General features: G+C 42.8%; 1 protein-coding gene across 4 annotated transcripts; it reads right to left on the bottom strand.

Annotated features, from left to right (window-relative positions):
- Positions 1-601: 601 nt before the first annotated feature.
- Positions 602-16,198, bottom strand: rnf217 (ring finger protein 217). Of its 4 annotated transcripts, none has more exons than XM_080883304.1 (7): positions 15,090-16,198; positions 10,044-10,265; positions 8,868-9,032; positions 7,975-8,072; positions 7,782-7,888; positions 5,416-5,527; positions 602-3,982 (listed from the first exon to the last, which is right to left on the bottom strand). In XM_080883304.1, the coding sequence occupies exons 1-7, from the start codon at positions 16,056-16,058 to the stop codon at positions 3,763-3,765; spliced, it is 1,893 nt and encodes a 630-aa protein (XP_080739430.1). In that variant the 5' UTR covers positions 16,059-16,198; the 3' UTR covers positions 602-3,762. The 4 variants fall into 4 exon arrangements, with proteins under 4 accessions (XP_080739430.1, XP_080739431.1, XP_080739432.1 ...); XM_080883305.1 differs by having other exon boundaries at positions 7,782-7,885; positions 15,090-16,194; XM_080883306.1 differs by having other exon boundaries at positions 3,824-3,982; positions 5,456-5,527; positions 15,090-16,189.
- Positions 16,199-19,901: the final 3,703 nt, after the last annotated feature.

Raw genomic sequence — 19,901 nt, 5'->3', positions numbered from 1 at the left:
ACAAATATTACTAGCAGATGTTTCAGCAGGTGGAAGAAGGTTTTCCTGGTGAAAACAAGGAACATACTCATCAAGCGTCTCTAACATTTCCTTGAATAGGAATACCCGTGGATAACTGTGTGGCGTGTACACATAAACCTGCTGCTGTTGTCGTTCCAACAACTTTGCATGTCTAGATAGGGAAAACCCAACCCGATGTTACTGATAGTACACCACCATATTGCAACATCACTTGTCCTGAGTCAAACTTATGCTGAAATGACACTGAAATCGTTTTTTTTTTTGGCGTGATTAACTCTTTCATCGAGACAGGGTTAGTCCCGTGTTGGCCTTAAATTATATTCATCTGATGAGTGCAATAGCCTCCTCGAATTAATCCAAAGAGCGAGTCGGAAACATGGTGACAGAGTAACTTGTGCAAAAAGGTACAAAGAGTATTTGGGATGTAGCGAAACCCACTGCATTGTGGCACTTATAAAATTTCAGAAGTTTAGTTTAATCTGAAGCTATAAAACATATTTTTAGCAGGAAAACACTGAGTCATCTGCATATCTTCTGTGTGGTATGGGTAAGACATCCATAAATATATATTCCTTCAACAGTAGTTTCAGACAAATTTATTTTACATCAAGAAGCCTGTTGTACTGCTCTATTAACTGTTCTAATAAATAACACATACAACAGCAGGCTGATAAGACTGCACCCTTGTCTGTAATATTTGCAGGACCCTGAATAAAAAGTTGGTAATCTGATCTATTGTTGATGTGAAGGCACCATTGCATATTTATGCCAATAAAACCGGGAATGTCATATAAACAAAACAAAGACCATGGGTGTCAACCAGCCAATGCTTCCCAGCAAGGGGAAAAAAATCATGACCTGAAACAACTCTAATGTCACTAAATGAATATACAGAGCAGCTTCTGGTTACAGCTTTAACCAAAGAGCTCCTGGCTATAGTAACACAACAACAGTAACAACAAAGATGGGATTTCTGCATGGCATTAGCACTGGGCAGAGTTATGCAACACAGATGTGTATAAAAGGGTAAAAACCTGATGTGACATGGAAAAGAACCATCCCATAAGACCTCAATTATCTGTATTTACAAAAAACCCCCAAAAACAAAAGGCAAATTTGCCATCTTTTTTTTTCTACGAGCTAACCATTAAAGAAAAATTTAAATTTAGGAAAATGCTAAAGGACAATAGTCTAAAGGACATATTCTCTGTCAATCATTTAATAACTTTAAAAAAAAAACAAAAAAACAAGCAGCAATTCAATACACCAGTGTAGCTGAAACGTGCCTGCATGAAATGCATGTGAGTAAATGTTAAAAGCATTCAGTTTGGCCCATTCATTGCACATCCGCCTCCATGCTGCTGATTTACTAATACATATTGTAATGTACAGGTTTAACCCGTGACCAGAGTGCAGACCGGACAGTGGCGGCTGCACCCAGACAGTTTGATCTTCTTTTGACACTACAGTGGTTTTACTTCCTGGAATTTAAACCAGGGTTTCTAATCCCTGAAGCTCCAGGCATCAGGAAGAGCTGCGACTCTAGAGTGCAGTTGAGGATATCTGTGGCACAGCTCAGGTAAGATGGGAGTCTCTGGGTTACAGTGAAGAGAAAAGCAAACTTCCTGAGAACAGATTCAAACCCAGAATCGTGACCCTGTTGTGGTTGTTCAGATCGGGTGTGTAACAATCTGTGTATGTATATTGCGCCTACAGCTGACACGTTGTATGTGTTAACTCCCAGATGTAGAAAAGAGATCAGGTCATGGGATAAATCCCAGTTAATGGCATTGCACTGCAAATCATCCAATCATCTGCTTCAGTGATGAAACGTGCTGTAATATTCGCTCCGACAGCAACTGCTACGGATGCACAGACACAAACTTTCCACCTGTACTGTAATCACCCGCCTCTCCACATCCACTCACAGCTGAGGTCAGAGTCCAGTCACACCTCACGGGGCAGCGGCACGGACAAAAGATGTTAAAGGACAATCACGAGGCATCAAAGGTATATATAAAAAAAAATGAAATAAAGCAAAAAACAAAAAGAGTGACAGGATAAGTGGAGAGAGCAGCTGGCTGACTGCTGCCAGGTGGCGACCTTTAAAGCTCTTAAAAATCTGTCGTTTCCTGGCAGCGCTCGCTGTGCGCACTCTCTCTCGTGCCAGTGCGAATGAATTCAGAGGTTTGCATCAAAACTGCTTTGTCACTATCCAAACTGTCAAGCAGGCAGACAGCTTCAAACAAACAAACAAACAAACAAAAAAAACCAAACACAAAACTGATCCACATACAGCTGACATCCAAATAAACTGGATGACCTTAAGAACAATAACACCCTGTTTAGCTCTTTGGTAAACCGCGGGCCTAACTCTACATTCTATTCTCTGTCTTTTCAGTCAGTTTCTGGTCTTCTGAGCACTTTCCAACTATCTACCGTACTTCTACAGCTTGTTTTGATCCCCATTTCTTGTGCACACTCCATTACACCTCATCGACATCCCTGCAAAAGTTCACGTCTAAAAGAACAATAAAAACAAAACAAATAACAAAGGGAAACGGTAAACCGTCTATCCCGCCATATTCAGCGCTTTGTTTTGGCACAGCAGCTCCTTTTTTTTTGATGATGCAGATACTGGCATACAGCATGTAGGCTCACTGGAAACAACATGCCATGCAGAGAGGGAGAGTGTAAACCAGCATCAGCTCAGACAGACAGACAGAGAGGTGGGACAAAAAGACAGCAAGAGAGACGGGGACAGACAGGATGAAGGTTTGATGGAAAACCATAACAGAAAACAACAGAGGCTTGTTAGAACTCCAAAGGGCCTTCCAAAGTTTCACTTTCGTGTGTGTTAGTGTGTGTGCGGTCTTTAACACCAGACGTCACTCTTAAGGTTGGGTACACACCCAATCTTCAAACCTTCTAGTGAGAATTTGAGAGGCAGTCGCTGTTACCCAGAATAGTCAAGTATCATCCTTCCTTTGACATTATTGTCCACGCTGTCGGTTTGCCAGATACTCAAACTGCGATGGAAATTTTTCCAAATATCTGACCTACGCTGGGAAAAATTGAGGTCCAGCTTGCGTTGCATCGGTGAGAACTTGATATCAGTGCTTGTTTCAAATTCATTTCCATTTCTCACCCTTTTTTCCTGCAGCCAACAGCGGCAAAAACAACCTTTGCAAATGAATAAAAACGTATTTCCTTCTTTTTCTTTTTCATCCGCAAGGCTATCACCGTGCAGCCGGCATTTCTGGCACAGTATTCCTACATCTCAGCGTCAAACTAACCGCAGGTAGGAAAGCAAGGGCGCAAACCAAACTGCAGCTGTTTAAGCTGCGATTTATGGTTGTTCTCCTTTAAAATAATGAAATAAAAAGTGTGACATTCGTGGAAAATGTGCACTGATTTAAACTTCCTGCAGTGTATCCAAGAAAGTCCTCAGAAGTTCCTGCATTTAACATCCTCTATGTGACGAGCACTGTGCAAGACAGCAGCTGATCGGGGGGGGGGGGGGGGGGTTGCTTTTTTTTTTTTTTTTTTACTTTTTTTTTTTTAATTACTCTTCTGCGTAAATATCCAGCATTCATTTTGCAGTAGTCCCACTTGAGAGCAATAATCCAGATGTAAAGATGTGCATTCATGTAGTCCTCACGTTATAGATTTAGAGATTTAGGTACATCATTCCACCTGAGGTCCTTCCTAACTGCCAGTGTTTAGTTTGTGTTGCTCATCTCAAGAGTTTTGTGATGACTCAGGCTGGGAGGTCTGTCCCTGAGGAGGTGCGGGTGTTGTCTTTCCAAACCGTGTGTGTGTGTGTGTGTGTGTGTGTGTGTGTGTGTGTGAGGTCTGCGTGGAAAGAAGGACGAGCTTCAGATCCATCGTCCGGAGCCTCTGGTGCGCTGCTGCTTCTTCCTCTTCTTGCACACGTAATAAATCGGGAAAACAACCAACCCTACAAACAGAGAAGGCAGAAAGTGCAAGAGAGGTCAAACCGCTGTCTTATCTACAAGCATTAAATATTCTCTGTTGTGCAGCGCTGCAAACAAATGTGGAGCTGAAAGGCATCGGAGAGAGACGGCAGCACAACACTGATTCTATTAATGATGAACCCGCCAGCATGACTATCAGTCTGCAGAGGACCATCAGTCGGACTTACAGACGCAGGAAACAGATTAACAATAATTACACTAATAACTACAGGTCAGCTGAGGCATGAGCAGTTCACAGTGCAGTCTGATTAGTCTGTAGCTGGATGTTCCTACAAATGTACAGCACTGTGCAAGTCTTGAGCCCCTGACCTTCCTCATTTCTTTATATTTTGCAGGGAAAACTGGAGCAATGAATTAAAACCTGCAAACATACACGAAGCTTAAAGGGCTTTAAAGTCAATATTTGGCATGACCACCTTTGTTCTTCAACACAGACTGAAGTCTCTTAGGCAGCTTTCTTTAAGTAGTCTTTAGGAATAGTTCTTCTAGAAGGACATTTAAAGCTCTTATGCTGATGTTGGCTGACGTTTGTTCCATGACTGATAGTGTTCCACTGTGTGCTTTTTATTTAAATCAGGATATGTTTTTACTGCATTGGCAGTGTGTTTGGGATCATTTTCATGCTGCAAAATGAAGATGAGGCTTCAGTGAAAAAAAATTCTGAAGGGGAGCTGCATCTCTCGGGTCCCTCTTGTCAGGTCTGTGTTGAATTTCTAGCTATTTCTTAAGTTACTGTTCATCCGCTGTAAATCTCGTCTCCCTCAAATCTTTAGGGGCACAACTTCCAGCTAAAATCTCTTTGGGAATCACTTTGCTGGTGCAAAAGTATTATTTCATACCTGTGAAACTGCCTTATCTTTCTTATCTATAAAAAATAGGAACAAATGATATGTTTTTGCTATAACAAAGTGCAAATTTTAAAGATAAAACTGAAATTGGTCCATTGCTAGGTTGTCTCTTCTGTGTAGACACTGAACTCTAGTTCATCCTTTGTGTTAGCTATATTTTTAAGCTTCAGGTCAGGTACAGGGACTGGACTGAAAAAGAGTGAAGAAGCAGCCCAATGTCCTATGACAACCTTCAGAAAGCCCAGAGAACTGATGCTCAAAACCACCATAAAAAGTTACTAGAAAGCTTTGTTCATTGGAAGCCAAATACAAAGAAATTAGGGGTGACTAAACACTTGCACAGTCCTGTCCTTCCAGGAAGCAATAGTTACTCCATTATAGTGTTTCTCTGGATCAACAGCTTTGTCCTTTTTGAACAGAAAAAGTGAACTTTTACAGAAAATAAAAAGATGCCCATGACCGAAAACAGATGATAAGAGAGCTCCTTAGCAGCCTGGAGGAAAACAACAAGGCGAACCATCTCGCTGATAAGTGTTAAATGCTCTCACCGAAGCAGATTAGAGCTCACGTGTGTTTGTAATATGTTACCTATCACCAGTGCGAGAGCTCCGAGCACCACGACCAGCAGAATGACCACAGGAGCTATCAGCACCTTAGAGGCTGCAGAGAGACACAGGCAGAGGAAAAGATGATTGTCATTTTTTTTTCTCTTCATAAATTGCGACATTTGGTCATCGGTGAATAGCTGCGGGATGGAAGTTACTGTAACTACAAATTACTTCATCCGCAGTGTAATGTTCTTTATTAAATGCTACATCTTTGCCGCTAGCAGTGCATGGCACGAGAGCAGTTATGAGCGCTGTAATGGGCCAGTGGCTCGTGTTAAGCGACAAATTAGCTCCCGGTTCACGGGCACCCTGCTGACATAACGAGCTGAAGCTGTCGCTGAGAGCAGAGTGAAAGAGAGCTATCAGAGGGGATTGCATGTATTTGATAACCGTGAATGGATAATAAGAATGAACATCTGATATGTGATTCTAATCATGCTTCATCAGGAATCTCACGAATGAAGTACAGAGGTAGATGTGGATATGTTCACTTCTGTTGTTATTGGGTGGTGAATTCACATCAATCACTTAGAAACCAGAGAATCTGGTTTCTAAGTGCAGGAGCCCCAGGAAAGGCTTTTTCATTAAAGTGATGCAAGCAGTGGAGCTTTAGGGATGGCAAGTCTGCTTAATTCCGGCTGTTCCGCCACTCTGATCCAAACTGTAATAGCTTCAAACTGTTAAAAGTACAAATACCTCTATTCTTCTCTGTGTTTAATACTTCTTAGCAATCGCGCTAAAACACTAAGACAGGATGCTGAACGTGGTAAGGAGTATCCCTACTAATTCTTCCTGCTTCAGTGCAGCCCATAGACGGTTATAAAGCCTCAGTCTGAGCGTCTTCGCTGTGGTTTCAAGGCGCCGATCTGACTGTGAAGCTGACTTGTGATCAACAAGTCCTTAGCACATGAGGATAGCCTGGATCATCCTCCTTTCTGACTCTCAGAATGACCATAATTTACAAAATGGACTGCGTGTTTTGTTCAGTATGACCTGAAAGTAACAACTTAGACCATAAATAAAGGTGATGATGATGATGATAAAGTCAACAGGAGCGTGATGACTGAGGTCACAGAGAAACAGCAGGCGAGGGCTGTTTGTCCACACACTTCTTTACAGCCAAAGATCTTTGTGCAGCCACAGGAGTCGGCCCCTGCTGGCCATTAAAAAGACTGCAACTCAAAGGCACCTAACGCTAACCCTGATTGAATTTACAGGCTCAATCACTCATTTCAGGTCACACCAAAATAAAAATTAAGCGTATTTTGTAAATCTCGGTCATACTGTGTTTCAAAATGGAGACTTATCCGTGGAGGAAAACACACCTTCATTTTCTAACAAGAGGCCAAAAACAACTCCAGATTGGTTCAAACAACTATACTTTCAGTACAAGCATTTGTGCCACTTTGAAGACCCAAACTGTCACCCTCAGATGAGAGGGGATTGGTTAGGATGTTCAGGAACCATCAAGGCTCAACCCTGCCGTAAACAGGTAACTGTCCACAGTGAAGTTTTACATCACCAGGAACTGAGAGGATGCTTTCCAAAAGTTAAAAAATCAACACTTTCAAACTCGACTGAAATTTACAGCTACAAGGACAAGTGCCTTCTGGAGAAAAGTTTCATGATCAGACAAAACAAAGAGTGAGTTATTTTGCCTCAATTACAGGAGGTCTGATAGCAGGAGTAAAGCACGGTGGTAGTAGCAGCTGCACTGGCACTCCATACACTGCACAAAGCGCATGGGATAATAAAGAAGGAGGACTACCTCCAAATACTTCGACAGCTTGACATTTGAAACTTGGACACAACAGCTAAATGAAACCTTGTGCTGTACATATGAGGGAAAAGAAATCATTTCCAATAATATTCTTGAAACTTTCAGGGAATGTACTGGTTCTCTGTAATTTCAAAAGCACTGTCCAACTGTCCAAAGCATCAACACATTACTTGAAAGTAGAAAATTGGGGTACGGTGCAGTCAAGCACACATACGGTACTTCCCCTGAGTTTTCTGGATGTAAGGTGTCTGTTACTCGTCTTGCACACACTTGTGTAACGAGCAGAGGACATTGTCCTAGTCTGACACTACTGTTGTGTGACAAAGCCAGTGACCAGAGTTCACTCTCATCACAGCTTGAGCAAACAGCTCTGTTGTTTAAATCTGTGGCAGAACACACGGTAACTGCCATAACGGGCCACTCCTAGTTGTAGACATGCAGCTGTGTTAGCATAAAGCTCACTATAGCTGAAAAGAGCAAACATGCTATGAAAACATCTCTTTATCAATTACACGCAGCAACTTACCACAGACAGAGCCTCTAATTAGCCGTCTCAGATGAGGTTTATCGGGGAGATAGCGATACTTGCAGCCAAACACACTGAGGTTGGATGTGTGGTCCCCAAAAAATCTGCTGGCAAAATGAAGCGAAAGATGAAATCAGAGAGAAGAGATGGGCGGACAAAGCAGCCAGAATGAAGAAAGTGGAGCACAACACACCTCAGGTGTCTGTAGCGCTCTCCGCAGCGGTAACAGAAGTTGGTGTTGCACTGCACACAGGTCATGTGATCGCATCCCTCCGTACGCTGAATATGAATCTACAGACGAAGATTAAAACAAAGAGAGGTGATGTAACATTAACTGAATCTCAATAGTGCAGCTTATCCACTATCGCTTTAGTGCAATACCTGAAGTCTCGTTCGGTTTCGAGCTGTACACTATAAGCATCTAACAGCATCCGCAGTAGTACAGTACATCAGCAGTACGCATCAGGGAGCAGACTTTCTATAACCTCAGCAATAACTAGCTTTGAGCAGCTTCTTTTACTTGACACCAATCTGCTGTCTTCATCAAACATGAGCTCCTCTTCCTGCTTCCAGAGCCATGGAGCACCAGTGTGACAAACACAGATGGAAAGTGTTTACTGCTGTGAGCAAACAGTTCCCATATACCGGTAATTAGCTTAATTTATGTCTTCCTTTAGTCATCTGACAGTCAAATTAGATATTGCGTAGACCAACTTGGTCGTAATGAGACTGCACGATAAGACCAGGCTGGTATTATGGCTAGCAGGGAGATGCCAGTGAGTCTACCAGATATGGTTTTGTGCAGCACACATGGCCATCATTTTTCAGCGTGGACTGCCGCTGCCACACGTGCTTTTTTTTTTTTTACATCTGTGCATCCATCCTGTTCTCTACAGCGCTCCATCCATCATCTACAGCTGCTTCAATGCTTCTTAACCTTCATTGATTCATTCATCTACACCGATAACACCCTCCATCAGTCAAATCCCTTTCTGTTTACAGACACTGTGGCTGCTTTCAGGAGTCCTCTTCCCAAAATGTTGGAAACTAAAAGCTTGTGGCGTGTGTCGTTCATCAGTGTCTCACCTTGCACTTGGGGCATTTCTGGGCGTTTCTCTGTCCGTGCTCAATGACGCTCGCCCAGGTACGTAGCAGCTTGTCTCCTTTCCTGTAGTCGCGGCATTTGAGCCCGTCGTGCCAAGGTGCGTGGCATTTAAAGCACCACACAAACTGGCAATTGCTACACTGGATCTGCAGAGGAGACAGAAGACAGACATGTTTACCCACAAATAACCAACATGCTTAGCCTTAAAAATGGACAACTGCAGTTTGACCAATCACATTGAATGTGGTACTTTTGAGCAGAGGTGCAGATTTAGTACAGGCTATTAATCCTTAAACCAAAATGCATTATTTTAGTAGCCAGTTATTTATATTCATATATACACATGACCCTTAATGAAATCCCAGGTTTATCTATTTTCCAACCAATCTGATCTTTTAGTTCCTGTCTCCTAAAGCATGGAACTCCAGAAAGCCCCTTTTGATTGGTTCCCCCTCGCCTGGCTTCAGCAAACAGAACCTGCTGCTTTTAAGCTCCGCCTTCTCACCGAGGGCTCACCCAAACCCACACCTCCAGCTGTGTAATAGATGACTACAAGAGGAAAATATATGTCGAGCTGATGTCAGATAGGCACAGGCTGGAAACCAAGGCTTAGGTCTTACTTCCCACTGATTACCTTATTATTTTAAAACTCTGCCCAATTTCATAAGAGCATTTGACATTATAATACACAAATAAACACACATCACACAAAAGTATTATTTAAGACCTTTAGGTTTTTGAATTTGCCTGTTTTTTTCCCCAGGATTGTGAGGCATTTTATTCCTAAATATAAGAGTTTGCCAGTAGGGAGATGACAGGGAATGGGGGAAGAGAGATGGGAAACGATAAGCAGCAAATATCTCTGTGCAGATGTGAACTATGGATGTGGTTTCGGTTGAACAAATAAAATCATACATCAATAGGGGACCCTGGTCTTTGTTGCTCTTGACGTGAATAAAGGCTTGGGATCTGATTTGATCCACTCGCAGTTAACCAAAGCAATTACTTTTACCCCAGCTCTGCTTTTGTTGCCTAGTGCACACACCAGCGGCACGAGGCACTTCTTTTTAATCACACAGCTCACTGCGACTCGCTGCGAGCATCCCTTTTTACTGTACAACATTACGGCAACTGTCAACGCCGGCACGTCAACTTACTTTATACTTGTGCTCGGAGCGGTTGGGGGTGTGCGTCTTGAGAGAAGTGAACTGACTGCACTGGGGGCAGGGCTTTGTGCTCGAATCCAGCTGACTTAGCTCCAAGAAGTAACGATATTTTGCCACCTCCTCTTTGGTCAAATGGGAAATCACCAGTCCTTCCTCCAGGTTGCCACTACACTCCGTGATCGGACAGCTGATAAGAGCTTTCCCCACTCGCACCTGGGGAAAGAACACAGACAGATGACATGGCATCGTGGAAAAAGCTGCTTTTAATGCACGCAGAGGCTCAGAGGAGGGTGTTCTACTTTTAAATGTTACTGATAAACCTGTCAAAGGCTCCACAAAGAAATCGGTAAGCTTCATAAAACGTGTGTCACCACTCGGCGGTTTGTTATGGTGTGTTTCTCTGGCCCAAATCTACATGCTGAATATATTTACACCACTGATGAGAGATGGTAAATAATTCACCAAAGACCAGAAGGACTGAGGGGCAGAGGGAGGTCGTGCAGCCGCTGGAGGTTAATCTACGACAAAGCGTGTGCACGTGGGCACATTAGTGCAGCGTGAGTGCCTGGAACTTGGTAACTCTGAGTGGAACTGAACCACAGTCTGGTGATCCAGTAAAACACTAACTAACCATAAGGTCACGCACTCTGGAAGAAGTGCACTCTTTTATTTAGACTTCTCTTGAAGGCGTGTGAGGCTAAGGTAAACAAACCTGCTCACCAAAAGGTGAGCCGGATATTTTGACTGTCTGACTAAGCGATTTCAGGAGGCTGACATGTAATCCTGGAAATTTCACAATCTGTTATTATCATGAGTCATTAATTTAGCCTTTACAGTGCTACGTGCAAATGTCCGGCAAACACAAACTCATGTCATCTAACCCTGCCTATAATGCAGTATGTGATGCAGTAAATGTCACGGGCAGGATTAGAGACAACTCAAATCCCACTGGAAATATTGCCTCCTATTCTTTTACCATCTTTCGTTTCAAACTTTTTTCAATGTGCTTCCTCCCAGCTAGGGCTGATCTTCTCTAGTTCCATTCATCTTTCATTTCCTCATTTTTCGCTCTCTCTGTCTCCTCAACACATTAAATCCATCAAACCCTGCGAGACCTGTTATACTGACACATGATCAGGTCTTTTCTCCCTTTGTGTGTGTGTGTGAGAAATGGCAGGCCGAAAACAAAGCACAATAGCATCAACTTCTGATGGTGTCACACCCATATCACCCACCCCTCAAAAACCCAATATTGCATATAAAGTTAGCATATATCATCCAAAGCTATATTGATATTGTTGCCACAACAGCAGCGCAGGGATGACCAGCACAGACTGGTTTGACTGGTTATTTCTCACCTCCACGTGTCACAGAGTGTGGTCTGCTGAAAATACAGGTGACTTTGTTCTGTGGTTTTAATGTCTTGAGTGAAAACATAATCAAATATAACCAGAAACCTGATTTTACCACATAAGCAGTGAACCGTTCACCTACCTGAGCCAGTCCGAGCACGTAAACTGCCACGTGCTGCACGTATTTGAAAACTAGCTGACTGAGGCTGGGTTGTAAACTAACAGCATTGGGTTACATCCAGCTTTGAATAACAGATTCGTAAGAGCAGCAGATGATGTCAGCATGACGTGGACCAAAATGAGATCATGCTGCCTTAAAGTAAAACAACTGGTAGTAAGTGTTTAGGAATGTAGGAGGCTTTAAAAGGGACCTGTGTTTGGCAATCTGTGATTCAGTATTTGTATTCTGTACTCTACTGGGGTAGCTTTGCACGATTCACAGCCCTGTCCCCCTTCCCTCATACCCAACCAGTCAAGGCAGATGGCTGCTCCGTCCTTAGCCTAATTCTGCCAGAGGTTTCTTCCTGTTAAAAGGGAGTTTTTCCATCCCACTGTCACCAAGTGCTTGCTCAAAGGGGGCTATTTGCTTGTTGGGGTACTCTCTGTATTATTGTCAGGTCTCTACCTTACAATATAAACTCCCTTGACGTGGCTGTTGTTGTGAATTGGTGCTATAGAAATAAAGCTGAATCGAATTCACAGTAAAACAATTTGTCTCACAGGTTCAGCCAGCTTATCAACTGTATGAAAAAACTGTTTTAGCGCTCTCTTCCTGTTCCCTTTAAGCCGACTTTCAGCTGAGTGCCTGCCTCTGCTGAACTGAACATTTGAAGAGCAGATGGGTGGATGTGTCCCTGAGATGATTGATTAGGGATTTCCACTTTTGCTGACATCATACAGAGCACAGAGTACAAAATAATGTCTAGAACTTACTATTATGGGCAATGTGAAGCCTGAGGTTTTGGCTCATAGGGTTTTCCCATAGTTAATCTGACCTCATGAAACCTCTCGTCACTATTTGTTTAATAACACTAAGCTAAAATTGAGAAGCAGTGTATGAAAAATTAAATAAGACCCATACTGCTTCTGTCATATGTCTAAGCGGGTAAGTAGCAGCCAGGTGCTGGTAATCAAATGAACCCCATTAATGGATCTTTAGGAAGTGCGAGCACCTCTATGAAAGCAGAGGTTCTGGCAGTTTGCTGGTCTGAAGCATTCAGCTGTGTCTTAACATGCATCAGTAATGATCTCAGAGGAGCGACTACTGCTGCCCGTTAGCCTGGAAAAGGTTATAAGGCCATTTCCAAACAATCTGGAACCCATCATCCCACACTGAGAAAGACTAAACATGTAAAATGTTGAAGAGATTTTTCCCAGGAGTGGATGATGCAGCGCATTCACCTCAACGTTTGACCCCCCAAAACAAAAACTAAAAAACAAGTTCAACTTCTCAGACTCTAAAGTGCCACATTTTTCAAAAACCCAACACAGCCTATCAGCACCTCATAACAACTGATGATGGAGGGGTGATGATTTGAGTCAACCATGAACTCCTCTGTACACCAAAGTATTCTAGAGTGAAATGTGAGAACATCAGTGCAACAGCTGAAGCTTGGCTCAAACTGGATCACCAACAAGACAATGATCTCAAGCAGAGCAGCAAATCTACAGCATGATGACCGAAAAAGAAAAGAATCAATGTGTTGCAATGGCCCAGCCAAAGTCCAGACCTCGACCTGATTGAAATGACCATTGTAAAGACCAACGGGCTGAAAGTTCCTCCACAATCATGTGAGACAAACAGAAAACAAACACTTCAACTTACTGCCGCTAAAGGTGACTCCACTGAATCACGTAGGATACTCAGCTTTTCACACTCTGCTTCTGCATTTTGGCTTAATTTTTGTTATATAAATGACGACACAGTGTAATATATCATGTGCTGGTGTTCATTTAAGAACATGCTAACGTCCTGATACATATAACCTTGGAAATGAAAGCGATTACACTGCCTAGATTTCATTAGGTCTTTATTTAGCACAACAGGAAAGTTGCAGGTTTAATCCCTGTTATAACAACTGTCATAACAACACGGCTGGCAGCGGTTCAGTGCAACATCCATCCATCCTGCAAAGCCTGACCAAGATCCCAGGAGCAAAAACAAAAACACAGAAAAACAAAACAAAAAAACCACCAATTCCCAAGTGTCTGTGACCACATCCATCTGACATACCGCTTCTACTGAGGGTAAGCGCCAAGCATGTGTGCTAACAATTCCACCTCCACAGGATAATGTACATGACCCTTTAAAAAAAAATAAAAAAATAATTCACAGTGTGCTCATCAGAGAGCCGGCTTGGTTCTGTATTTGCATGAATGTTCATGTCCTGTTATCAAAGCAAGGCAACTGCAGATAAAAATGAGCCTCAATGACTGATAAAAAGTGTGTTATCTACACAGATTAAAGCCAATCTTGGCAACAGTAGCAAGGAGATGAGAGTGCAGCTCCTCCCTGGGCTGCAAAAGCAACAGGGATTATGACTGAAAGATTGCTGACCAGAACAGTCTGATGAAGAAGCCACAAAAAGGCAGAAAATCCATCCTGAAACACTTTACCTCTGGTAGAAAGCATCGCGGGCTGGCAAATTGTAATTTTACTGTCAGTGCAGTGAACATGTACAATAAACGGTTATTTAATTTATCTGTTCAGTGGACTAGTCAGTGTTTCGGGGTCTGTGTTAGCAGTGGAGCTATTAAAGCAGAAAATAACTGCTAATACGCACAATTTTATATTTGCTTATTTATCACAGGTCACACAGTCATGGCAGCGCTGACCACTGTTACTGAACACTGCAGAGCTTCCTTACATCGTGCAGGCCTGGTAGGAAGCAGCAATGTGCCTTGTGCTGCAGTCTGATAGCTGTTTATACTGGAGAGTAATCAATCTATCAATTATTAATTCTCTTAATGGATCAGCATAAAGCAACAGAGACTCCACACTGATATTTATTATAGTGGAAGAACTCATTCGTCAACTATGACGTTGTTGCTTCTGTGTTGACTGCTGCAGCTGTTTTTATCCATCTTATTCCTCCAGATACCAAAAGGCATTCTGGGAATGTAGGAATCAACCCAGAAGGGGATGATCCCACACTTTGTGCCCCTTTGGGATGCAACTGGACATACTAATGCACATAAGAATAAAGGTCTTCTATCTGAAGGTGGGATCCTTCTTAGAGCCTGAGAGAAAGACGCTGAATAAGCCAAAGAGCTCTCACAAAGTCCTCTATTGTGAAAACCACCGCTGCCAGGTCCCAATTTTGGTGTGGCATGCGTCTGTGACCCAGATTCACCGAAAAAGTACTCATCACAAGACAAGAAGACCTGTAGATTCTCGCACTCACTCGTTAATTAACCCTTAACGTGGATCTTTTTGGACGCATGCGAAACACGTGGGGTTGGGGGTCACCACCTGGTATGCTCGAAAGCCAAGCCCGTGCTTCTAAATGTGGATAAAATGCCAAATATAGCCCCAGAAAAGGGTGACGGAGAAGACTGCAAAGTTACTGCTGCTCAAGGACACCTCGGCCAGCTGCTGCTGACCGACCCAGCGAGGCCTGCTTCTGGGACAGGCCCCTTTTGTTTTCACTGAGATACCCCCCCACTGATCCCTAACCCAACCAACCTGGGAGCTGACGTAGAGTTTCAGACACTCGTCACACACGGCCTTCCTGCAGCAGGGCAGGGGTGCGATGGTTTTCTCTTCCATGCACACCCGGCAACTCTGCATCGCACCCTCGGCGCCGGCCTGCTCCGCGGACAGCCGGTGGGACAAGTCCCCGAAAGGATCCACCAGGTCGTCCACTGTGTACGGTTGCGGCTCGAGACTCGAACCCGCATCCTGCCCAGTCTCCAAGTCCCGTTCTGACGCGTCTGGTGCGACCGTGTCATCGGAGCGGTCCGTGATTTCGGCGTCTTGTCTATGGCTGTCGTTGGCAATGCAGTAAACGGTGCAGTAGACGTGCTCTTTGGCACTGACAGACCCCTCCGGAGTGGCCGTGCTGCCGCTGTTGTCACACGTATGATGGTGCTGACCTGTAACGGTTAACAATTCAACTGCCCGAACACCCAAACTCGGTAACTCGCTCGAGGTTGGTTCGTTTTCCACCTCGGCTTCGCCCGTTTCTACGTCCGACTTTGTAGACCCGCTACAATCAGGTACATAATCTTGAGTGTCGTTAACGTTTCCTTCGTGGTTTTCAAGCTCGGCTCCGTACTGCATCCGACTGCCTCTGTTAAGACGGAAAGAGGGAGATTTTGAATCCCCGAAATTCTTCCTCAGGATGTCGACAGCGCTCGCCCTCCTCCTCGCTCTCCCTCCGCCGTTGCAGTTGTTGTTGTTGTTGCCCTCCGCATCCTTCCCCCCCGGGTCCCTGTCGCTTTCGTCCAGCGATAGCCGAGAGTTTGACCTGGTGACACGTCGGCTCAAATCTCCGAGCGTCCGCTCAACTTTACCGTCCGTGAGGGAAGTTTGTGTCGGCAGGTTGCGGGACAATTTCACCCTCCCCTCCTCGATGCCGCTGATGAAACTCGGCATTTTACAGGCGTCAGCTATCGGGCCGTCATTTTCCATTCCCGATTTAGCTCTCCCCATTTAGAGAGCGGCTCTCTCCCATGCGTACCGCCGCCTGCTCGTCTGTCTGCCTCTCACCCAACTCCCACTACCAAAACAAAACAAAGCAGTCAGGTCGCTGCTTCCGGGTGTCGTCGTAAGCGTGAAGGAGAGCAGCGATAGGCCGATGGAAAGCCTAGTGGTGGAGATCGGAGAGAGCCTAACTCCCCTTTAATCTATGCCACCAAATAAAAACAGTGCTCCCGGTACTAAGTGTGAGGAAGAGGAGCCAGAAGGGCTGGCCCACTGGTTATTTTGTTTTTTTGTCCTAGGCCTCTGTACATGGGTGTCAAACATAACGCCAGGATCGGCCCACTAAAGACTCTAATCTGGCCCACTGGATGGTTTAGAACAGCGGTCCCCAACCCCCGGGCCTCGGACCGGTACCGGTCCGTGAGTCGTTTGGTACCGGGCCGCGAGAGTTAAGGCTCGGGTGTGAAATGTATGGCTTTCAGGGTTTTTTTTTTTTTTATCGGTTTTTAGCGTTTACTGTGTTTCCCACTGATAAAGACCTCCTCCATTAACATCCACGAAGTAAAAAGTAAGTAATAGATAAACATTTAAATGACAGAAAGTTCCTCTTTTTTTCACTAGTTGAAATAAATTATTTTTACTGTAAAAAGAAAAGACAGAAAAAAAATCAGTTTTTCTCCCAATCCAGCCTACTGTACAGTTTTAGCAAATGTGAAGGAGTGCACAGATTTTGAACTTTTAACTGTATTTCATAGGTTTTACAGCTTTTCCTGATAAAGACTCGCCCATTGACATTCATACTACACCAAAGTACTTAACTAACAGATAAACAATTTCAAGACAGTAAAGTTCATGTGTTTCCATTACTACAGCGAGTCTACAGTTTAACAGAAACTTTATCTTTTATCATTACAGGACAACCTGTGCAATGAACTGCCATAACCTTTTTTGTAATTTTACACATTTATCATTCAGTTTCACTTAAGATTAAAGCGGCCCTCTTATGCGGCACATAGTATAAAACAAGTGACATCCCTGCCCTCGTAGGTTCTTCAACCTGTCCTTGTAACGACTGCAGCTCTGCAGCTGGATCTTATAATGTGCAGTTAAAATAATTAAATGAAAAAAATCCATCACATTTCTTTGACATTTCAGCATTAAATTAATATAAAATTACAGCCTTCTTTTATAACTATTGTTTGTAAATCTAAAGAAAATGTTCAGTTTAATAAGTTTTGCTTGTAAAAAATCTGAGCTATGATCACATTTAGCAAATACAATATTAAAACATTAAAAATCGTGAGCATTTATTGTCTGAACAATTTTCCATTTTGTCCCATTACGACAGAGAATTGGACCATAATTTAATTTATTTTTTCCTGCCACATTTCAGCTTTTCATAAATGTTCATAAATGTAAAAAGCCATTAGTCTGTATTTTTACAATAACTACTGAACAATCCAAACCATTGAAGCATATAATCATCATTCTGGTAATGTAAAAATATTAACAGTCCTTCTGACCAAGGTTTGTGTATCTTAATTCATAATAATGTGTTTTTGTAATACAAAAAAATACAGATAATGTCTGTATTTTCTTACTGCAGTGGAACTTTCAAATGAATCTAAGTAGGGTACCTGTAAAATGGGTTGTTAGCTTTGTTACAACTTCTCATTAATGCCACAGGGCTGGGGCCACACACTAATTAGTTTTCTTGTTCTGGTTGTGCCCAATTGGTTTTAATGGAGAATGCCAACAATGTTCAGAGAGGAAAAAAAATCTTTACAAGTGCACGTTTATTACATAAGGCCTCAAACCCAATCAGGAAGGTGCTGTTTTACACAAAACAGGTCAAAAAGTAACTAGTGTGCAGGGTATAAAATAGTTCAACTACTTGCATTCTTCAGCATTTCTTCAGCCTTACAATTAACTGGCCTTGCTCACTCCGGGAATGTTTTCCCATATAAGTGGGTAGATGTGTCATTCCTTCCTTTAACATTGATATGTTGAAATGACTGTTGTAGTTTTTTGGAACAGGAACAACAGCTTCCCAGTTTTGACTGCATGTGGGAGTTAAACAGGCGTAGTTGTTGATGACAGGGTGCACTGAATATTTCAGAATCTGCTGATCAGCTGCAGTTTTCCAACATAAGCATTGCTAGGGTTTACAGATAATGGTTGGAAAAAGATAAACTATCAAGTAAGCAAAAGGTCTCTGGGTGAAAATGTCTTCTTGATGCCAAAGGTCTTAGGAGAATGGACAGACTGCTATGAGCTCACATGAAGGCAAAAATAACCTAATTATCAATCATTATAATCGGGGTAAGCAGAAGAGCATCTCTGAATGAGCAACACACTGAACCTTGAAGCAGCAGAAGACTAAACTGGGCCAGTTATGAATAGAATACTAATACTACAGTTCAAATTCATACAATAGACAAATGTCATTTGTCTATTAATAAATAATAAATCCACCCTACCTTGTGTTAATGGTTCAGATTGTTGTTGGTGGCGTAATGTTGTGAAGGATATTTTCCAACATACTTAGTACCAACTGAGCATCATTTAAAGGCCACGGCCTACCCAAGCACTGTTGCTGACCATGTCTGTACCTTTATGACTATAGTGCACCCATCTTCTCATGGCTGCTTCCAGCAGGATAACACACCATGTCACAAAGTTCAGCTAATCTCAAACTGGTTTCTTGAACATGACGATGTGTACTCCAATGGCCTCCACAGTCACCAGATCTCAATCCAATAGAGCACCTTTGGGATGTGGTGGAACGGGAGGTTGACATCCTGGATGTGCAGCTGATAAATCTGGAGCAACTGTGTGATGCTTGCATGTCAATATGAAGCAAAACTTTCTAGCACCTTGTTGAAGCTGTGCTACAACAAACGAAGGCAGTGCCAAGGGCTAAATTGGGTCCAACCCAGTCCCAGCAAAGTGTGAGCGTATACTTGATAAGAAACCCCGAAGTCCACAGAAATAGCCCGGTCTGTAAATGCTAAACTAATTTACATGCATAATATAGCTGGGATGAATAATCTGAGCTAATGTCTAAAAGGAATCAAAGAATAGAGGACACAGTACAGACGTTCCTTCTCCACACTCTACTTTAATCCCAGCTGTCTAGTTTATGTACAGTCAGTCACCTGTGGGAAACCCATCATATGAAGAGAAGGCGCTAACATACATACATGGTACATTCTAGTCAGTGGTGAACTTCAACAAATCAACCCAGAGCCACAGAGAAAAGACTGGACGTCTCTGCTCCCACTTTCAGTAAGTGGCACATTTCCGTAACATTGTACTGTGAAAATAGTTGCTAAATATAAGATGATCATGTCTTAGTGCATTTTCAAACACTCGTCTAACAGAAGATTATCTGTTTCAACAAACCAATTTCCCTCCAGAATGTATGCTTTTTTAAATTAAAGCGCAAATTTCCACCTAAATCAATTATCTAAGAGAACTCAGCTAACTGGTATCTCATACCACACAGAGTATCTTGGAGCTTTTTTATTGCAGTGTCAAGAGTTTTACACTGGCTTGATTGAATGTTTATTTATACTGATCAACACAATAATGGCTTGGCTCAATTCTTCTACAAATTCTTTTTTCCTTTTATCACACAAAAGCTCTATTGACTGTTCCAAAGTCTAAATGGGCTCAACCAGCTCTCAAGATAAATAACAAACAGTGTAGCTGCTGTCTTCCTTTTTACTTTAAAAATGTATTATTACTGTTGTTATTGCTGTTTTTTCACCTTTAACAAGCTCTTCCTTCAGCTTAAAGTGGCACCTCGCTTTAGAGCAGAGCGTGTGTTTTTTTAATTGTCTTTTTGTT

The sequence above is a fragment of the Rhamphochromis sp. 'chilingali' genome, assembly GCF_963969265.1.
Source record: "Rhamphochromis sp. 'chilingali' genome assembly, chromosome: 5".
Classification (NCBI taxonomy): domain Eukaryota; kingdom Metazoa; phylum Chordata; class Actinopteri; order Cichliformes; family Cichlidae; genus Rhamphochromis; species Rhamphochromis sp. 'chilingali'.
This window is presented reverse-complemented; position numbering and strand designations above follow the sequence as displayed.

What these genes read in the sequence shown, in the direction of transcription:
- rnf217 (XM_080883304.1), bottom strand. Translation starts at nt 16,058, where the DNA reads ATGGGGAGAGCTAAATCGGGAATGGAAAATGACGGCCCGATAGCTGAC. An exon ending in GCTCCGAGCACAAGTATAAA is followed by an intron (nt 9,033 to 10,043) that starts GTAAGTTGACGT and finishes TCTCCTCTGCAG; the next exon opens with ATCCAGTGTAGCAATTGCCA. An exon ending in AGAAATGCCCCAAGTGCAAG is followed by an intron (nt 8,073 to 8,867) that starts GTGAGACACTGA and finishes CTTCGTCTGTAG; the next exon opens with ATTCATATTCAGCGTACGGA.